Source organism: Aquarana catesbeiana, linkage group LG12 (genome assembly GCF_042186555.1).
Source record: "Aquarana catesbeiana isolate 2022-GZ linkage group LG12, ASM4218655v1, whole genome shotgun sequence".
NCBI lineage: Eukaryota > Metazoa > Chordata > Amphibia > Anura > Ranidae > Aquarana > Aquarana catesbeiana.
In genome coordinates, this window is record NC_133335.1 from 1768653 (window position 1) to 1784831 (window position 16179).

The 16179-nt window shown below is 49.3% G+C and overlaps 1 protein-coding gene across 2 annotated transcripts in view; it reads right to left on the minus strand.

Moving 5' to 3' along the window:
- ATAD5 (ATPase family AAA domain containing 5) overlaps nucleotides 1-16179 on the minus strand; it is a 28446-nt gene that overhangs the window by 10914 nt on the left and 1353 nt on the right. The window contains exons 2-17 of one of the 2 annotated variants that reach the window (XM_073607095.1): nucleotides 13531-15074; nucleotides 13121-13208; nucleotides 11360-11491; nucleotides 11156-11276; nucleotides 9120-9180; nucleotides 6867-7045; nucleotides 6561-6718; nucleotides 3939-4092; nucleotides 3591-3851; nucleotides 2706-2802; nucleotides 2524-2603; nucleotides 2313-2449; nucleotides 2079-2229; nucleotides 1362-1526; nucleotides 848-957; nucleotides 674-767 (exon numbers count right to left, since the gene is read on the minus strand). In XM_073607095.1, the coding sequence (XP_073463196.1) occupies nucleotides 674-767; nucleotides 848-957; nucleotides 1362-1526; nucleotides 2079-2229; nucleotides 2313-2449; nucleotides 2524-2603; nucleotides 2706-2802; nucleotides 3591-3851; nucleotides 3939-4092; nucleotides 6561-6718; nucleotides 6867-7045; nucleotides 9120-9180; nucleotides 11156-11276; nucleotides 11360-11491; nucleotides 13121-13208; nucleotides 13531-15074 (3532 nt within the window). Of the gene's footprint in view, nucleotides 1-673; nucleotides 768-847; nucleotides 961-1361; nucleotides 1527-2078; nucleotides 2230-2312; nucleotides 2450-2523; nucleotides 2604-2705; nucleotides 2803-3590; nucleotides 3852-3938; nucleotides 4093-6560; nucleotides 6719-6866; nucleotides 7046-9119; nucleotides 9181-11155; nucleotides 11277-11359; nucleotides 11492-13120; nucleotides 13209-13530; nucleotides 15075-16179 lie in introns of both variants that reach the window. The other variant, XM_073607094.1, reaches the window with a different exon arrangement.

The window sequence follows — 16179 nt, forward strand, 5'->3', positions numbered from 1 at the left end:
AAGGGAAGTCCGGTACCAGGGCTGGGACAAAGCACTGTATACAGCTTACTCTATATACCATATACAGCGCAGCTGCATATATTTGCGAAGGAAATAGTTTGTTTGGACCACCTTGGTCCAAACAAATGTGTTTTTTTTTTCCTTCTTCATGTTGAGCTTCAAAACAGGAACAGGTAGACCACTTAGAGGACAACCTGCCGTGCATACAAAGTTCATTTGCTGGGTCTCTCTTGTAAAGACAATCACACAACTCCGGAACGAGTAACTGGGCAGAGCTGAGAGACAAATGGTTTTAAAGTTAATTGAAACTAGGGTTAGGCTTTATACCTTCACCTCTATTCATCCCTGGCTGATTATGAACAGATGACCACAGTGGACGCCTAAGACCTGGAATGGGGCGCACTACATCATACGGGGGGGCACACTATCATACGGGGGGGCACACTATCATACCGGGGGGGCACACTATATCATACCGGGGGGGCACACTATATCATACCGGGGGGCACTATATCATACCGGGGGGGCGCACTATATCATACCGGGGGGGCGCACTATATCATACCGGGGGGGCGCACTATATCATACCGGGGGGGCGCACTATATCATACCGGGGAGGCGCACTATATCATACCGGGGAGGCGCGCTATTTCATACAGGACATTTAGCTTACCGCTGGTTGTCAGAATGACAGGTCTCTTCGTCGTGCTCATAAAAGTCTTTATTGCACTTAGGAATCCAGAATCATCATCAAATATCACATCAACCTGGAAAAGAGTGCAGACACCTTCTAGCCTGGGCACAGAGACACACAGCGATTTGTACACAGCACAGACACAGGACTTACCTCCTCGAAGAGGATAAGGGAGGTGGCGCTCTTCCTCTGGGTCTCCTCGGCCCCCTTCTCCGAGATGAAAGGTTTCACAACTTTGTTTTCACAGGTCTTCCCACCGGACACTGCTGGGGAGAATATGGCCCGAGATCACTGACTGCTATTATGGAAATGGACTTTGAAGCCGTACATGTCATACAGTCCAATACCCCGAACAACCGGCGTATCCTGGAAGTGGTGACCTCCTGTGAGCCACCGACAATAAAACACTTTCAGACCACGCCTTTTCTGACACTTTTTGTTTACATGTAACAATCAGTATTTTTTTATAGCAAATTACTGAGAACCCCGCCAAACACTGAAGCGATTGTAAAAGGCAGAAGGCCGTGGTGTATATGTGGAAGGTGGCCGGCAAGTGGTCACTGATCCCGGTATAACTGCTCAAATTCCATCGACGTGTCCACAAGTGGATGACAATTCTCATGTGAGCCCATTATTACATCTCTGTTTGGGGAGTTGGAATAAATACCTTTTCCAGGGTCTGGTGCCGCCTTCTTCTCCTCACTCTTCTGCTTTGGTGCCACTTTAAAAAAGTTGGCCAGTGACTTGGGGGCCAGGTCTTTCTTCCCTCCTCGGGGTGACATTGGAGGCTTCCTGGGAGAAGAGACCACGGCCTTCGGAGAGTGGATCTTTCCTGAAAATGAATACAGAGAGCTTCCAATGAAGACGAAACCCAAGCACTGTGCCCAGTCTCCTGATTTAGTCATCTCCACTATGCATACTGGGAGATCTATATATATATATATATATATATATATATATATATATATATATACACATATACACACACACACACACACCCACCGGGAGATCTATATACATACACACACCGGGAGCTCTATATACATACTGGGAGATTTATATACACACACTGGGAGATCTATATATACACACTGGGAGATCTATATACATACTGGGAGATTTATATATATACACACACACACACACACACCCACCGGGAGATCTATATACATACACACACCGGGAGATCTATATACATACTGGGAGATTTATATACACACACTGGGAGATCTATATACACACTGGGAGATCTATATACACACTGGGAGATCTATATACACACTGGGAGATCTATATACATACTGGGAGATCTATATACATACTGGGAGATCTATATACACACTGGGAGATCTATATACACACACTGGGAGATCTATATACATACTGGGAGATTTGCCCAAGCTGTGGCTGCTGAAGAAGCAGGGTTTGTGTGCATTGACTCCCTGCTGGTCCACCTGGTGAGATTGCGTTGCTTCCTTAAGCTGAGCCAGGATCTGCCGCCCGCTGCGCTGACAGGAAGCATTCACCTCAAACACCTGGAGGGAAGAGAAACCACACGCATGATATGCTGACGCATGGGTGTGCAGACCCAGCCAAGTCTTCATATAACAGTACAAACCTTAAATCCGAGCTCCTGAGCGCATGCGTACACCGCGGCCGTCTTCCCCACACCTGGCGGCCCAGTGATAAGCACGGTGTTACACAGGGAGTCTTCATCACTGTCCTCATCATTGAAGTCATCCTGGTCCCAGGTGTCTGACCAATAGGGAGAGGACATTAAACAATGAACACATCGGTGGTCTGCTGTGTGTGAATGTTCCGGATCTTACCATTCTTGTCTTTTCCCGTCTTCTGCATTTGAGTCTTCTTCTCCTCCTTCTCAGCTCGGGTTTTCCAATCCCTTAGCCAGCTAGGGAAAAAAACAAACAAAAAAACAAAAACGTTACAATGAGGCCACAGACCGCACTGCCACGGCTCACGAGAGACACAAAAGGCCCTCCCCCAATATTACCTGTGCAACTTCCTGACGGCGACAGAATTTCCAATCAGCTCACTGGAGCTCTGCGGCTGGTACTTCTCCGTCCACAGAACGTCTTCCCACACCGGACCTGAGACACAGATATCAGAGTTTTCCTGACCGTACCTTCCAGGAACTTCTTTAACACTACTAAAAAAAGTTCTAGAGAACCCTATTAAAGTCTAGGGGACACGAACATGAAAAATCAAAAGTGCATGGGGACCTGGGTCCTGCCCCAGGGGACATTTATCAATGCAAAGAAAAGTTCTTAAAACAAATCAATTTTTCAGGAGCAGCGATTTTAATAATGCTTAAAGCGAAACAATAAAAATGAAATATTCCTTTAAAAATCATGCCTGGGGGGGTCCCCTTAGTCTGCCTGTAAAGTGACGCATCTGTGCAACGTATAGAACATGCCGCAGCAAAATTACATTTCTAAAAGGAAAAAAAGTCATTTAAACTTGCTTGCGGCTGTAATGTATTGCCGGATCCCGGCACTATAGGTGAAAAAAAAAAATGTGGTGGCTTCACAAGTGCTGGATAATTTTGGCTACATTTGGAGGTAATGGAATCTGTAGCCGTGTGATCTGGTCAGATTACCTGTCCCAGGGAGGAGGGCAGCATTTTGGTGCCATGATTATACTGGCATCAGGGTACCTATAACCTCACCGAGCCAATACAGCGGATGTATGTTTTTGATATTAATGACGGGGCACTATTCCTATCACCAATACCCATTATGGGGCAAAATTCCTCCTACTGACCACAGGCGCCATGTAAATTTTTTACTCACACTGACCACAGTCCGACCCCCCCGAATGTATGAAGCAAAGTAAACTGGCCCTTTGTTTAAAAAGTGGGGATCTGTATTTTAATTACCTTGTGTATCTGGTGCAGCGGTCGCCTCCTCAATGACGATGACATCAGGTTCCTCAGGTGGAGCATTCCTCCGCAGAGATCCCCTGGACAGCCGTTTCTTTCTGGATTTACCAGCCAACTCCTCCTCCTCCTCCTCCGGCTCGTCCTTAGTAAGGACCCCTTTCCTCTTCTTAGATTTCAGGCCCAGCGAGTCCTTTCCCTTCCGCTTGGCTCCATTCTCAGCCTCCTCCATTGTGGGATTTCTGTCCGGCTGCTGCCCACCTGAGAGGTAGAAAGGAGGATATCTGGCTTATAATGTTTAATCGGTAATGACCCCCCCCCCGCCCCCCATGTCGGCAGGGTACACACCGGGTTTATTCGTGTCCTGTAGAGCCAGGTAATCGTTCTGCTTCTTCAGGAACTGGGTGAAGAAGCGTCTGACTGGGAACTGAGGGTTGTAGCACCGGATCTCCTCCAGGAGGCAGTCTCTAATGACTTCTGAGAATGCGGGTCTCCTGCTCACCTAAAGGAAAGCACAACTCTATTATTGGTATATAAAGTAAAACGTGTCTCCTCAGACAATGACCCCTTAGGCTTGGTTCACACTGCTGCAACCTGCGAGACCCCAAGTCACATGACATGTCAAAATCAAGAGAGTCGTCTTTACTGATAGTACAGAAGATAGATCAGAAAAGATTCCTGCACTACTTCGGTCTTATGTGAGATTTCAGCCCTTGTTCCGGCTCCTAAATAGCATCCAAGTCAGAAGGAGGTCGCAGGACAAAGTCGTATGAATCTGCCGTCACAGCCGCGCGTCACGAGCCTTAAAGCCGAGTTCCAGGCTTTGTTTTATTAAAAGTCAGCAGCTACAAAAAGTTTAGCTGCCAACTTTTAATAAACAGACACTCACCTGTCCCACGGTCCAGCGATGTGGCCGCACGGAGCCCCGCTTCTCTTCCCCTTCCTCTCCTTCGGCACCTCCATTTAACTGTGGGCACCCGGCCGTGACAGCTTGTGGCTTCACGGCAAGATGTGCGCTCCCAGTGGACAGGCAATCCTGTTACGTGTCCCAGAAGATTGCCGAGAGGGAGGGGCCACCTAGGGGGACAGGAGGAGTCACCTAGGTGGCCCGAAGGTGGAAACAGGAAGTGAGAAAGGAAGTTCCAAGGGGCGGAGTTTTTAAAGTGGAAGTTCCACTTTTGGGTGTAACTCCGCTTTAACGCTGGCGCTCTTCCGGCCCTTTAAGAGGTTTCTGATGCTGGGAAGCGGGGCTTCTAATCATGTGACCACCATGATCGACTGTAGAGAAAGTAGAGATTGGGAGTGGTTAGCCGCTGGTAACTGTGCCGGGGGGAGCGCGCTGCAGTAGGGGGGCAGTGTGGTGTGCGATTTAGTGCATGACATCACATGACTTCCCCCCCCCCCCCATACAAACTTTATTAGAAGCGTACACTTTATTCATGGGAATGGACTACAGTGTGCTGCACTGCCATAAATTGCCATGCATGGTGTGCTACGATAAAATACAGCCATTTTAATGCAGCCCTAGGTGAAGTTGCATTGTAAATGGGACACATAACCGTTTTGCCTGCGTTCTTGCAGTGACAACACGTTTTACAATGCGGTAATATACCCGTCAGCGCAGAATTCCCCCCCCCCCGACTGCTCAGGACAGTGTCTGGGTCTGTTACTGGGGAACACTTGCCCTTTGCTTTCACCTCTGAGAAGTCTCTCCATTACCATCCCTAAGGCTCGGTTCACATAAGCCAATTCGCGTATCACGTGAACCAGATTGGCTTTCAATGGAGCCGCTTCACAATGTGGTTCAGGTGAGATTTAAGCGCCAAATCTGAATCGCTGAATGGAAACCACCTGAAAACCGGACCTGTATATATATATATATATATATATATATATATATATATATATATATATATATATATATATATATATATATGAACCCAGCCTACCTGGAAAAGTTCTGCAGCACTCCAGTCAGTGAGGGAGCATCAATGACCAGAGAAGGAAGAACAACAACCAGTGCAACATATTTCTTAGGCCCCCTTCACTCATGTGGACCGTTTGTTTACTCAGAAAAAAAAACACAAATGAATTTTATGGGTCAATACACACTGGCCCCCAATCAAAAATCACAGAGCAGCCGTTCTGCATTGCCAGATGGCTAGGGGGCAGTGTTGTGCACAGTTCAGAGCTCCACGCCTTTTTTTTTTTTTTTTAAAAACATACTTTTCACGAAGTGTACAAAAAGCGCACACTTCATACACTACAATGTCGGGCAGCACGATGTGCATTGCGATTTGGGGCAGTGTGCTGCATTTAAATGCGCAGCGCTAGGCCGAGAAGCAGTGTGAACAGGACACACCGGAAAACATCTGTCACCTGACCTAGGGTGTATTGGCGCTACATCCGTTTTTACATCCGCCAGCTCTCTAAAGTGATACTAAAGTCTTTTTTTTGCGGGGGGGCTTAGACAGAGACACAGACTCCTGAGCTGACAGGCAGGGAGAGCACAGCGGGATGAAGGGGGGCATGGAAAACTGACCACGGTGTCAGGGGTCAGCAGCCATGATGAACCGTGGTCAGTTTACAGGGGGAGGGCAGAACCAGGCAGGATCAGTCAGGTATTTTACAGCTTTCAGAGGGGCAGGTTAGAGAGCACAGGCATTGTGCGGTTTAACCTGCTATAAAAAAGGAACAGGATAACAGATTGGATGAAAAAATGGATGTAGAAGGAGAAACAATCTTTTTTTTTTTATAAACCAAAGAAAATAGGGCTTTAATCCATTCCAAAAAAACAGATGTTGACGGAAATGGATGATCATCTGTTTTTCCATGAGAGATGCATTGATGTCCATTTTTCATCCGTCAACAGGTGAGTGAAAGATGGACAAAGGGTCTGCATGGGTGAAAGGGGCTTTAGACAACCCGATCCCTATAAAATGTCATTTGCTGTTCCACAACCACACGTACCCTGTCAGGGAACTGCTGGAGAGCGAGAGATACGGAGCAGGAGGTGAAATCCCCAATGGACATGGTGAACGAGGCGACGTCTGGAAGGTCCACAGAGACCGGTACAAGGTCCTTCAACAAAGGGCAACGAGGCATGGCCAGATTCCACTTCTCACATCCTGTAGATACAGACAGCTACTCTTAACACAGGACAAATCAGAGACAGGCACATCGGGGGTGGGGGGCACACATCAGAAATAGAATAGGTCTGCATACAATCGCTTTACATCGATCACCGTCATTCAGAAGCCTTGTGGAGAGACTCACCATCCCTCTGCTGCACATGAAGCACGCTGTGGAAGGACAGGCTGGACAGGGCGTAGGCCTCCCTCAGGGCGGTGGTTTTGGCGATGTGACGCTTCAAGGAATCCGGTAAACCACTCTTGAGAAACTCTCTCTTGGCTTTGAACTGTTCATCATCCTGAGAATTCTCCGAGGCGTCCGAGCTGAAAACACAACCCTCAGGGTTATATGTTTGGAGTGACGGCGAGGATTCTCCATAGACAAATACTAATGGCCATTACCACTGACCGCAAACAAATACAAAATGGTACGAATAAGAATAAAAAGTGGATTGTAAAACTTTTTAAATTAAAATAATAAAACGTGTTGTTATGTGTATAGTAGGTGATGCTGGGCTGTTGTTGAATCTGTAATGTAACCAAATGTATCGCTAGATGATGTAAATAATGATGCTGAAAACAATACTAAAGATGTGCACAAGGTGGCAGTATAAACCAAACGTGCAAAATCTTCAATAAACAAATTCCTCACAATAAAGTAAATAGCAAATGACATGTATACCTGAACAGAGCGATGATTCAATCGGTGCTCATACAAATATAACGATCAACATAACACTGACTGGTGAAGTGAAGATGTGACAAATAAAGTCTCTGAATTAATCTTGGGATCAAACAGTGGATTACGGCGCTACAGTTTTGTGCAAACGAATATAAGCTGGGGTCTCTTCGTTCCATGCAGTGACACCTCTGTGTGGCCTCTCACCTTACTGTTGTAAGGTAGCAGCTTAGGAAAGCCAATGGTTCCAATATCCTCTGGGGGTCCTTAACCACTTCCCTACCCGCCCTTAGTCATATGACGTCCGCAGGTGGGATCGCCCATCCTGGGCAGGCGTCAAACGACGTCCTCGGCTTCCTAAGAATAGGGGGCGTGAGCGCGCCGGCGCGTCACTTGGGAGAGACCCGCGATTGCTGGTGACAGAGCAGGAATGTGATCACAGATCCACGTCCTGTCAGGAGAGAGGAGACAGATCGTGTGTTCCTAGTATATAGAAACACTGATCGGTCTCCTCCCCTAGTCAGTCCCATCCTCACCCCCCAGTTAGAATCACTCCCTAGGTAACACATTTAACCCCTTGATCGCCCCCTAGTGTTAATTCCTTCCCTGCCAGTGACATTTATAAAGTAATCAGTGCACATTTATAGCACTGATCGCTGTATAAATGTCAACGGTCCCAAAATAGTGTCAAAAGTGTCTGGTCTGCCGCAATCACAATAAAAATATATAATAAATGAATAAAAATAATAAAAAAAAAAAATTGCCATAAATCTATCCCCTATTTTGTAGGCGTAAAGCAATGGATATACGCTTATTGCGATTTTTTTTTTACCAAAATTCTATCTGATTTGTGTTTCCTGTAGAGGGCGGAGCCGATCATCTCTCAAGTAGCTGTCCTGGAAGGTGAGGGGGGAAAAAAAAGTGTTTTTTTTGTTTTTTTAAGGATGTTTATTCTAGAAAAACATAAAAAATTGTGTGTTTTTTTTTCAAAATTGTCGCTATGTCTTTGTTTATAGCGCAAAAAAATAAATAAACCACACAGGTGATCAGATGCCACAAAAAAAAAAAAAAAACACCTATTTGTGGGGGAAAAAAATGATAAAAATGTAATTTGGATACAGTGTTGCATGACCGCGTAATTGTCATTCAAAATGTTACAGCGATAAAAGCTGAAAATTGGCCTAGGTAGGAAGGGGGTGAAAATACCCGGTATTATAGTGGTTAAATGGACGGCTGGTGGCTAAAACACAAAAAAAACCCCAACTTGATTACCTTTATGGGTCCTCCTCTTGTTGTCCCCATCAATGCTAGATGGTGGATGGTGGCCCCTCTATAGTGTATTCTCACACTCACCCAGAGGGGGAGGGGGGAAGCCGAGGGAAGAAGGGGAATGCACATCCATGAGTGGCGAGCTCATTCCCCATCACTTCCGGTGTTGCCCGTCAGCCAATCCCGACGTGTATCGCCGCAGTCACACCGGAAGTGACGCGGGAACAAGCTCGCCACTCATGGATGTTATACCTTACTCTATGTAAATCTTCTATTGATAGTTTTACTTAAATCAATAAATATATTTTTTTACATACTACACTAACCTATGGGTGAAGTACGGCACATGAAACAAGCGCCTCCAACAGACAGGTCACCCACCTATCGCCAATACCGCGTCCCCCCAATAAATGGCTGAGAAATGAGGGGGAGCGGGAGGATCGGACTCACCCATCATCAATAGAAATGACGGCACATTTCAGAGTTTTCTTCTTCACCTCTTTCTTTTGACCTTCAGAAATATCAGAGAAAAATGACATTTAATTTTTATTGATTAAAGAGAAGTCGGGGGAGGGGGAGGAGGAGGAGGAGGAGGAGGAGGAGGAGGAGGAGGAGGAAGAGGAAGAGGAAGAGGAAGAGGAAGAGGAAGAGGAAGAGGAAGAGGAAGAGGAGGAGGAGATCCCAGCAGATTAGACTGGTAATTGTGGCTGGGCAGGAACAACACCGACACCTCAACGACCAACCACCCACCCACCCACCGACACGTCAACGGCCAACCACCCACCCACCGACACGTCAACGGCCAACCACCCACCCACCGACACGTCAACGGCCAACCACCCACCCACCGACACGTCAACGGCCAACCACCCACCCACACGTCAACCGCCAACCACCGACACGTCAACCAACCACCCACCGACATGTCAACCACCCACATCAACATCCAGACACATCAACCACCAATCGACACGTCAACGACCAACCACCCACCCGCCGACACGTCAACGGCCAACCACCCCCCCACTGACAAGTCAACAGCCAACCACCCACCCACCGACACGTCAACCACCCACCCACCGACACGCCAACCACCCACCCACCGACACGCCAACCACCCACCCACCGACACGCCAACCACCCACCAACACGTCAACCGCCAACCACCCACCCACCGACACGTCAACCGCCAACCACCCACCCACCGACACGTCAACCGCCAACCACCCACCCACCGACACGTCAACCGCCAACCACCCACCCACCGACACGTCAACCGCCAACCACCCACCCACCGACACGTCAACCGCCAACACGTCAACCACCAATCATCGACACGTCAACCGCCAACCACCCACCCATGCGTCAACCGCCCACCCACCCATGCGTCAACCGCCCACCCACGCGTCAACCGCCAACCACCCACCCACGCGTCAACCGCCCACCCACGCGTCAACCGCCCACGGCCAACCGCCCACTGACACGCCAACGGCCAACCGCCCACCGCCACGCCAACGGCCCACCGACACGCCAACGGCCCACCGCCCACCGACACGCCAACGGCCCACCGACACGCCAACGGCCCACCGCCCACCGACACGCCAACGGCCCACCGACACGCCAACGGCCCACCGACACGCCAACGGCCCACCGACACGCCAACCGCCCACCGACACGCCAACCGCCCACCGACACGCCAACGGCCAACCACCCCCCCACTGACAAGTCAACAGCCAACCACCCACCCACCGACACGTCAACCACCCACCCACCGACACGCCAACCACCCACCCACCGACACGTCAACCGCCAACCACCCACCCACCGACACGTCAACCGCCAACCACCCACCCACCGACACGTCAACCGCCAACACGTCAACCACCAACCACCCACCCATGCGTCAACCGCCCACCCACCCATGCGTCAACCGCCCACCCACCCATGCGTCAACCGCCAACCACCCACCCACGCACCAACCGCCCACCGACACGCCAACGGCCAACCGCCCACCGACACGCCAACCGCCCACCGACACGCCAACCGCCCACCGACACGCCAACCGCCCACCGACACGCCAACCGCCCACGGCCAACCGCCCACCGACACGCCAACGGCCAACCGCCCACCGCCACGCCAACGGCCCACCGACACGCCAACGGCCCACCGACACGCCAACGGCCCACCGCCCACCGACACGCCAACGGCCCACCGCCCACCGACACGCCAACGGCCCACCGACACGCCAACGGCCCACCGACACGCCAACCGCCCACCGACACGCCAACCGCCCACCGACACGCCAACCGCCCACCGACACGCCAACGGCCAACCGCCCACCGACACGCCAACGGCCAACCGCCCACCGACACGCCAACGGCCAACCGCCCACCGACACGCCAACCACCCACGCGTCAATGAACAACCACCAGACACACACACCTCCACCTGACAGGCAATACCTGTATGCAGGAACTGGACATCACCTGAAGCCGAGCTTTTTGTCTTCTCTTTTTTCCCCAGAACATCATTCAAGCTCCGGAGATTTCTCTTCTCCTTAGATTGGCTGATGGGGGTCCTACTGGTGTCATCTATGACGATACATTCCTACAATAGAAATAAAATTATACCGACATATACCACGGCGTGTTAGCCGATTCAGCTGCAGCCAAGAGTGGGGTGCGGGGTACCTGTGAGGGGTGCTTCTTTTGGCGTGCAGACCTCCTCTGCGGCGTCTCGGCTCTGGCGATGTTCTGCTGAATGGCTTTGGCTTTCTCCAGAATCTGCTTGGCTTTATTTATCTTTTTGGTGTTACTGGAAACCTGCGATCAGAAACAAAAGCACGGACCTCCAAATCAACTCCCAAAGCACGGACCTCCAAATCAACTCCCAAAGCACGGACCTCCAAATCAACTCCCAAAGCACGGACCTCCAAATCAACTCCCAAAGCACGGACCTCCAAATCAACTCCCAAAGCACGGACCTCCAAATCAACTCCCAAAGCACGGACCTCCAAATCAACTCCCAAAGCATGGACCTCCAAATCAACTCCCAAAGCACGGACCTCCAAATCAACTCCCAAAGCAGGGACATCCAATCAACTCCCAAAGCACGGACCTCCAATCAACTCCCAAAGCACGGACCTCCAATCAACTCCCAAAGCACGGACCTCCAATCAACTCCCAAAGCACGGACCTCCAATCAACTCCCAAAGCACGGACCTCCAATCAACTCCCAAAGCACGGACCTCCAATCAACTCCCAAAGCACGGACCTCCAATCAGTTCACATGAATGGTCCAAACACAGTGAAATCACTTGCAGTGTATGTGACCCTCACCTTGTAATACAACCCATTCAATTTAAAATAGAAATGAAAGACAAAGAATTTGTACAATGCAATACAACCGTCACACACACTACCCAGGGCCTGTGCACCCAACACTTCACTTCCATCACCTCTCACTGCTTTTCCTGCTGCTACAGTACCTTGAAAAAGTATTCATACCTTGAAATTTTTGTCATGTTACAACCAAAAAGTGGCTCATAATTGTGAAGTGGAAGGAAAATGATAAAAATAAATATGTGAAAAGTGTGGGGGGGCATTTGTATTGAGCCCCCTTTCCTCTGATACCCCCAACTAAAATCTAGTGGAACCAATTGCCTTCAGAAGTCACCTAATTAGTAAATAGAGTCCACCTGTGTGTCATTTAATCTCAGTATAAATACAGCTGTTCTGTGAAGCCCTCAGAGGTTTGTTAGAGAACCTTAGTGAACAAACAGCATCATGAAGGCCAAGGAACACACCAGACAGGTCAGGGATAAAGTTGTGGAGAAGTATAAAGCAGGGTTAGGTTATAAAAAAATCTCCCAAGCTTTGAAGATCTCACGGAGCTCTGTTCAATCCATCATCGGAAAATGGAAAGAGTATGGCACAACTGCAAACCTACCAAGACATGGCCGTCCACCTAAACTGACCGGCCGGGCAAGGAGAACATTCATCAGAGAAGAGCCAAGAGGTCCATGGTAACTCTGGAGGAGCTGCAGAGATCCACAGCTCAGGTGGGAGAATCTGTCCACAGGACAACTATTAGTCGTGTTCTCCACAAATCTGCCCTTTATGGAAGAGTGACAAGAAGAAAGACATTGGTGAAAGAAAGTCATAAGAAGTCCTGTTTGTAGTTTGTGAGAAGCCATGTGGAGGACACAGCAAACATGTGGAAGAAGGTGATCTGGTCAGAGGAGACCAAAATTCAACTTTATGGCCTAAAAGTAAAACGCTATGTGTGGGGAAAACTAACACTGCACATCACCCTGAACACACCATCCCCACCGTGAAACATGGTGGTGCAGAGGCCACATACCAGGAAGAGGAAATGTCGGGTTTTCATACTCTATGATTTTCAGTATCAGTAGAGGAGGACTTGACATTTGTGGTGTGAAAGTCACTCACCTTTTTCCGGCCCGGTGTGAAGGCCTCATCAGAGACATCAACACTCCGTCCTCCACTGATTCTCCGAGTAATGCGTGTAAACCTCATCCTTCGAGGGAGAGAGAAATAAATAGAGGAAAGGTAATGAGCATGCTGCACCTAGTCCCCCCACAAAAGCTGCGCCCAGTCTCCACCCCCACCCCCCAGCTGTGCCCAGTCCCCCTAGCCATTTTGCTTACCTGCCACCCATGGTGGAAGGAAAGAAAATTGATTCATCTATGGCCTGCCTTAGATCAATTTTTGCGAAGTGTGATCAAAATTTAGCCAGTCCCCACTGAACCAACAGAAATTCTATCCGTGTATGGCTGGCTTTACCCTGAACCTCTTCTGACCAGTCTGCCCCCCCCCCCCAGTGTACAGACAAGGTTTACCTGATGGGGGACTCGATGTCGGAGGGTACAGTTAACACTTCGGATTTGTAGAGGTCACTGTTTTGTAGAGGGATCTTCTCTTTAGGGGTGGACATTAGTACGGGGCTCTCAGCCATAGTCCGTGATGGTGAACCGGTGTCAGATCTCTGCCTCCGCACACTTCTCCGTAGAACGGGACTCTGCTGTGTTGACTCCGGTACTTCGGGGGACTGAGGTTTGGGCTTGGCTTTCCTCTCATTAATAGACGGTGTGGCCGTTTTTCCCGGGTCTACATTTCTGGCTCTCTTTAGCGGACGCTTTACTTTCGGAGTCGGTTCCTCTAGCTTATCTTCACCCGGGTTGTCCTCCTTGTCTGCCGGCTCCTCTCCGTCTCCCTGACTGTTGTGGTGATCAGCCCCCTCAGCCATGTTTGTACTCGGATCCTTCTTCCTCCCGGCACACTTCTTTGGTGCGTTCTTTGGGGTCTCCCCGGCTTGTCGGAAAGCCTTCATGAACTGCTGTCTTTCCGCAGCGGTGGACCTTGGTTTCGCGGGTTCCATCGTCTCCACGTCAATGACGGCCAATTCCAGATCCTCTTCCTCTATCACCACGTTGGATCTTCTCTTCTGGACCACGTGGTCCTTGTTTGTACCTCTAGTGGTCGCCCGCCCACCTTTCCTTTCCGCTCCTCCGGGTTTCTTCTTGCGGAACATGGGGGCGATCCTCGTCGGCGAGCGCGCATCTAACAGCGGAGGGGACAGGTGCACTTGTGCCTGGATGGTGACGGTTTTCGGGGAAGGTTGCTGGGCAGGCTCGGGGTCATTTGGTAAATCTGAGTGGGATGCGGAATCTGTAGACTCCTTCTCTGCCCGGCTCTTTAGGAAATCTTCATATGGTATGGTTAGAAGACTTGTAGAGGTGTTGTCTACGTGGACCTCCAGGCTGGAATCCGTCACCGTACTATCTGACAGAGAATTATTGTAGGGTAACGATGGCTGCAGACCTGTGGCCTCATCTGCTGGTTGGGCCGGGTCTACAGGGGGTCCATTTGGGGTCACATGCTTTCTTTTGAGGCTTCTCGCTCTCAGCCCGGTTCTGGTCGCCTGCTGAATAGGCTTTGTAGATGCGGCCCCATCGTCTTCCTCCAGATCTTCCGCTTTGCTACATATCTCTGCCAGCAAAGCAGCCGTATCGCTACCCATACACCCGGTGTGTCCGCAGATCTCTGCTGGAGGAGGACCATCCTCACCATCAGAGTCCTCCTTCGCGTTCACCTCGCTCAGTCTCCTGATTAATCGAGTCCTTTTCGTTTGCTTTGTAATCCTCGCGGAAGCTCTGCCAGAGGTGCTGCGCGGGGTCAGGGGAAGCTGGCCATTTTTATTGGGGTCGGGGCTGCGGGGGGGACACTCCTTCTCTACTACCGGAGAGCTGCGAATGAAATAGTCCGCGATGTCGCTGGACCTCGGAGAGGACAACACCTTCTCTATGCCCCTGGAGACCGGGGAGAAGTACTTCTTGATGGTTCTGGTGGGGGGCTCCTCATCCTTTCGAGGTCTCTTACATGGCTGTAAAAAGAGAAGAAGTACCAGAAATATAAAATATACAGGGAGCCCCAAAAATATCACGTTTGTGGGTGTTCTGCCACTTATCACCCCCCCTCCCCCCCCCAGGCCAGAGAATGTGTGTGTCCAAGTCTGCCCCCCCCCCCCCCCCCCTGAGAATTACCAATATCCAGGATGGGACTTTTTAACCACTTCAACTCTGGAAGGTCCCCCCCCCTCCATGGCCAGGACATTCATGTAACACTGTACCTAACATTATATATACATTTTTTATTTTTATTTTTTTTAAAGATATTATCTCTCTGTACATTTTATTTATATTTATTTAATAAAAATGTACAGAGAGATAATATCTTTAAAAAAAAGGAATATATAAGAAAAACTGATTAATATATATATATAAAATCTTTTTTTTTTTTTTTAAATATAAAATTCTTTTCTCACACACCTTTACTCTTCCTTTGGTGGTATTTGATCACCTATTTTTTATTATATAAATAAAAATAAAAAAAGATGAAAAAGTTTGTATATTGATTGGTGTGTGAAAGTAATAGCATATTATGGGATATATACTGGAATTTTTATACTAGTAATATTGGTGACTTATAATGGGGGACTTTGATAGTGCGGTGGCCAATACGAATACACGGATTGGCGCTAATACTAAAGACTGTCACTGTACTAATGACCCTGGCTGGGAAGGGGCTTTTACTAAAAGATCTCTTAGTGTCTCTTCCCTCTGTACAGAGCTCTGGGCTGTGATTGGACAAAGCGGATTAGCAGGTTCCCGATGTGTAGAAGTGGAGGGGGCGTGTCCTGAACCTGGAAGTGGGCGGTACATTCCGGCCATCAAGCAGTTCACCTCTTCCTGACCGTTCTACAGACAAATGAGGGGTACAGGAGACTCCCACATTGATGTCTTCCCACAACCCCTCCCCCTGCGTGTAAATCACAGCCTCTCTATACCATGTGATTAGTGGGGTCCAATCACAATGTACACAGGATTACCTGTTATCAGCAGTCCTCCAATCACACTGACAGCAGGAGGAGAGGATCCACACAGGGGACATCTACACTGATTATCAGCGCCCCATATCAGTGCCCCATA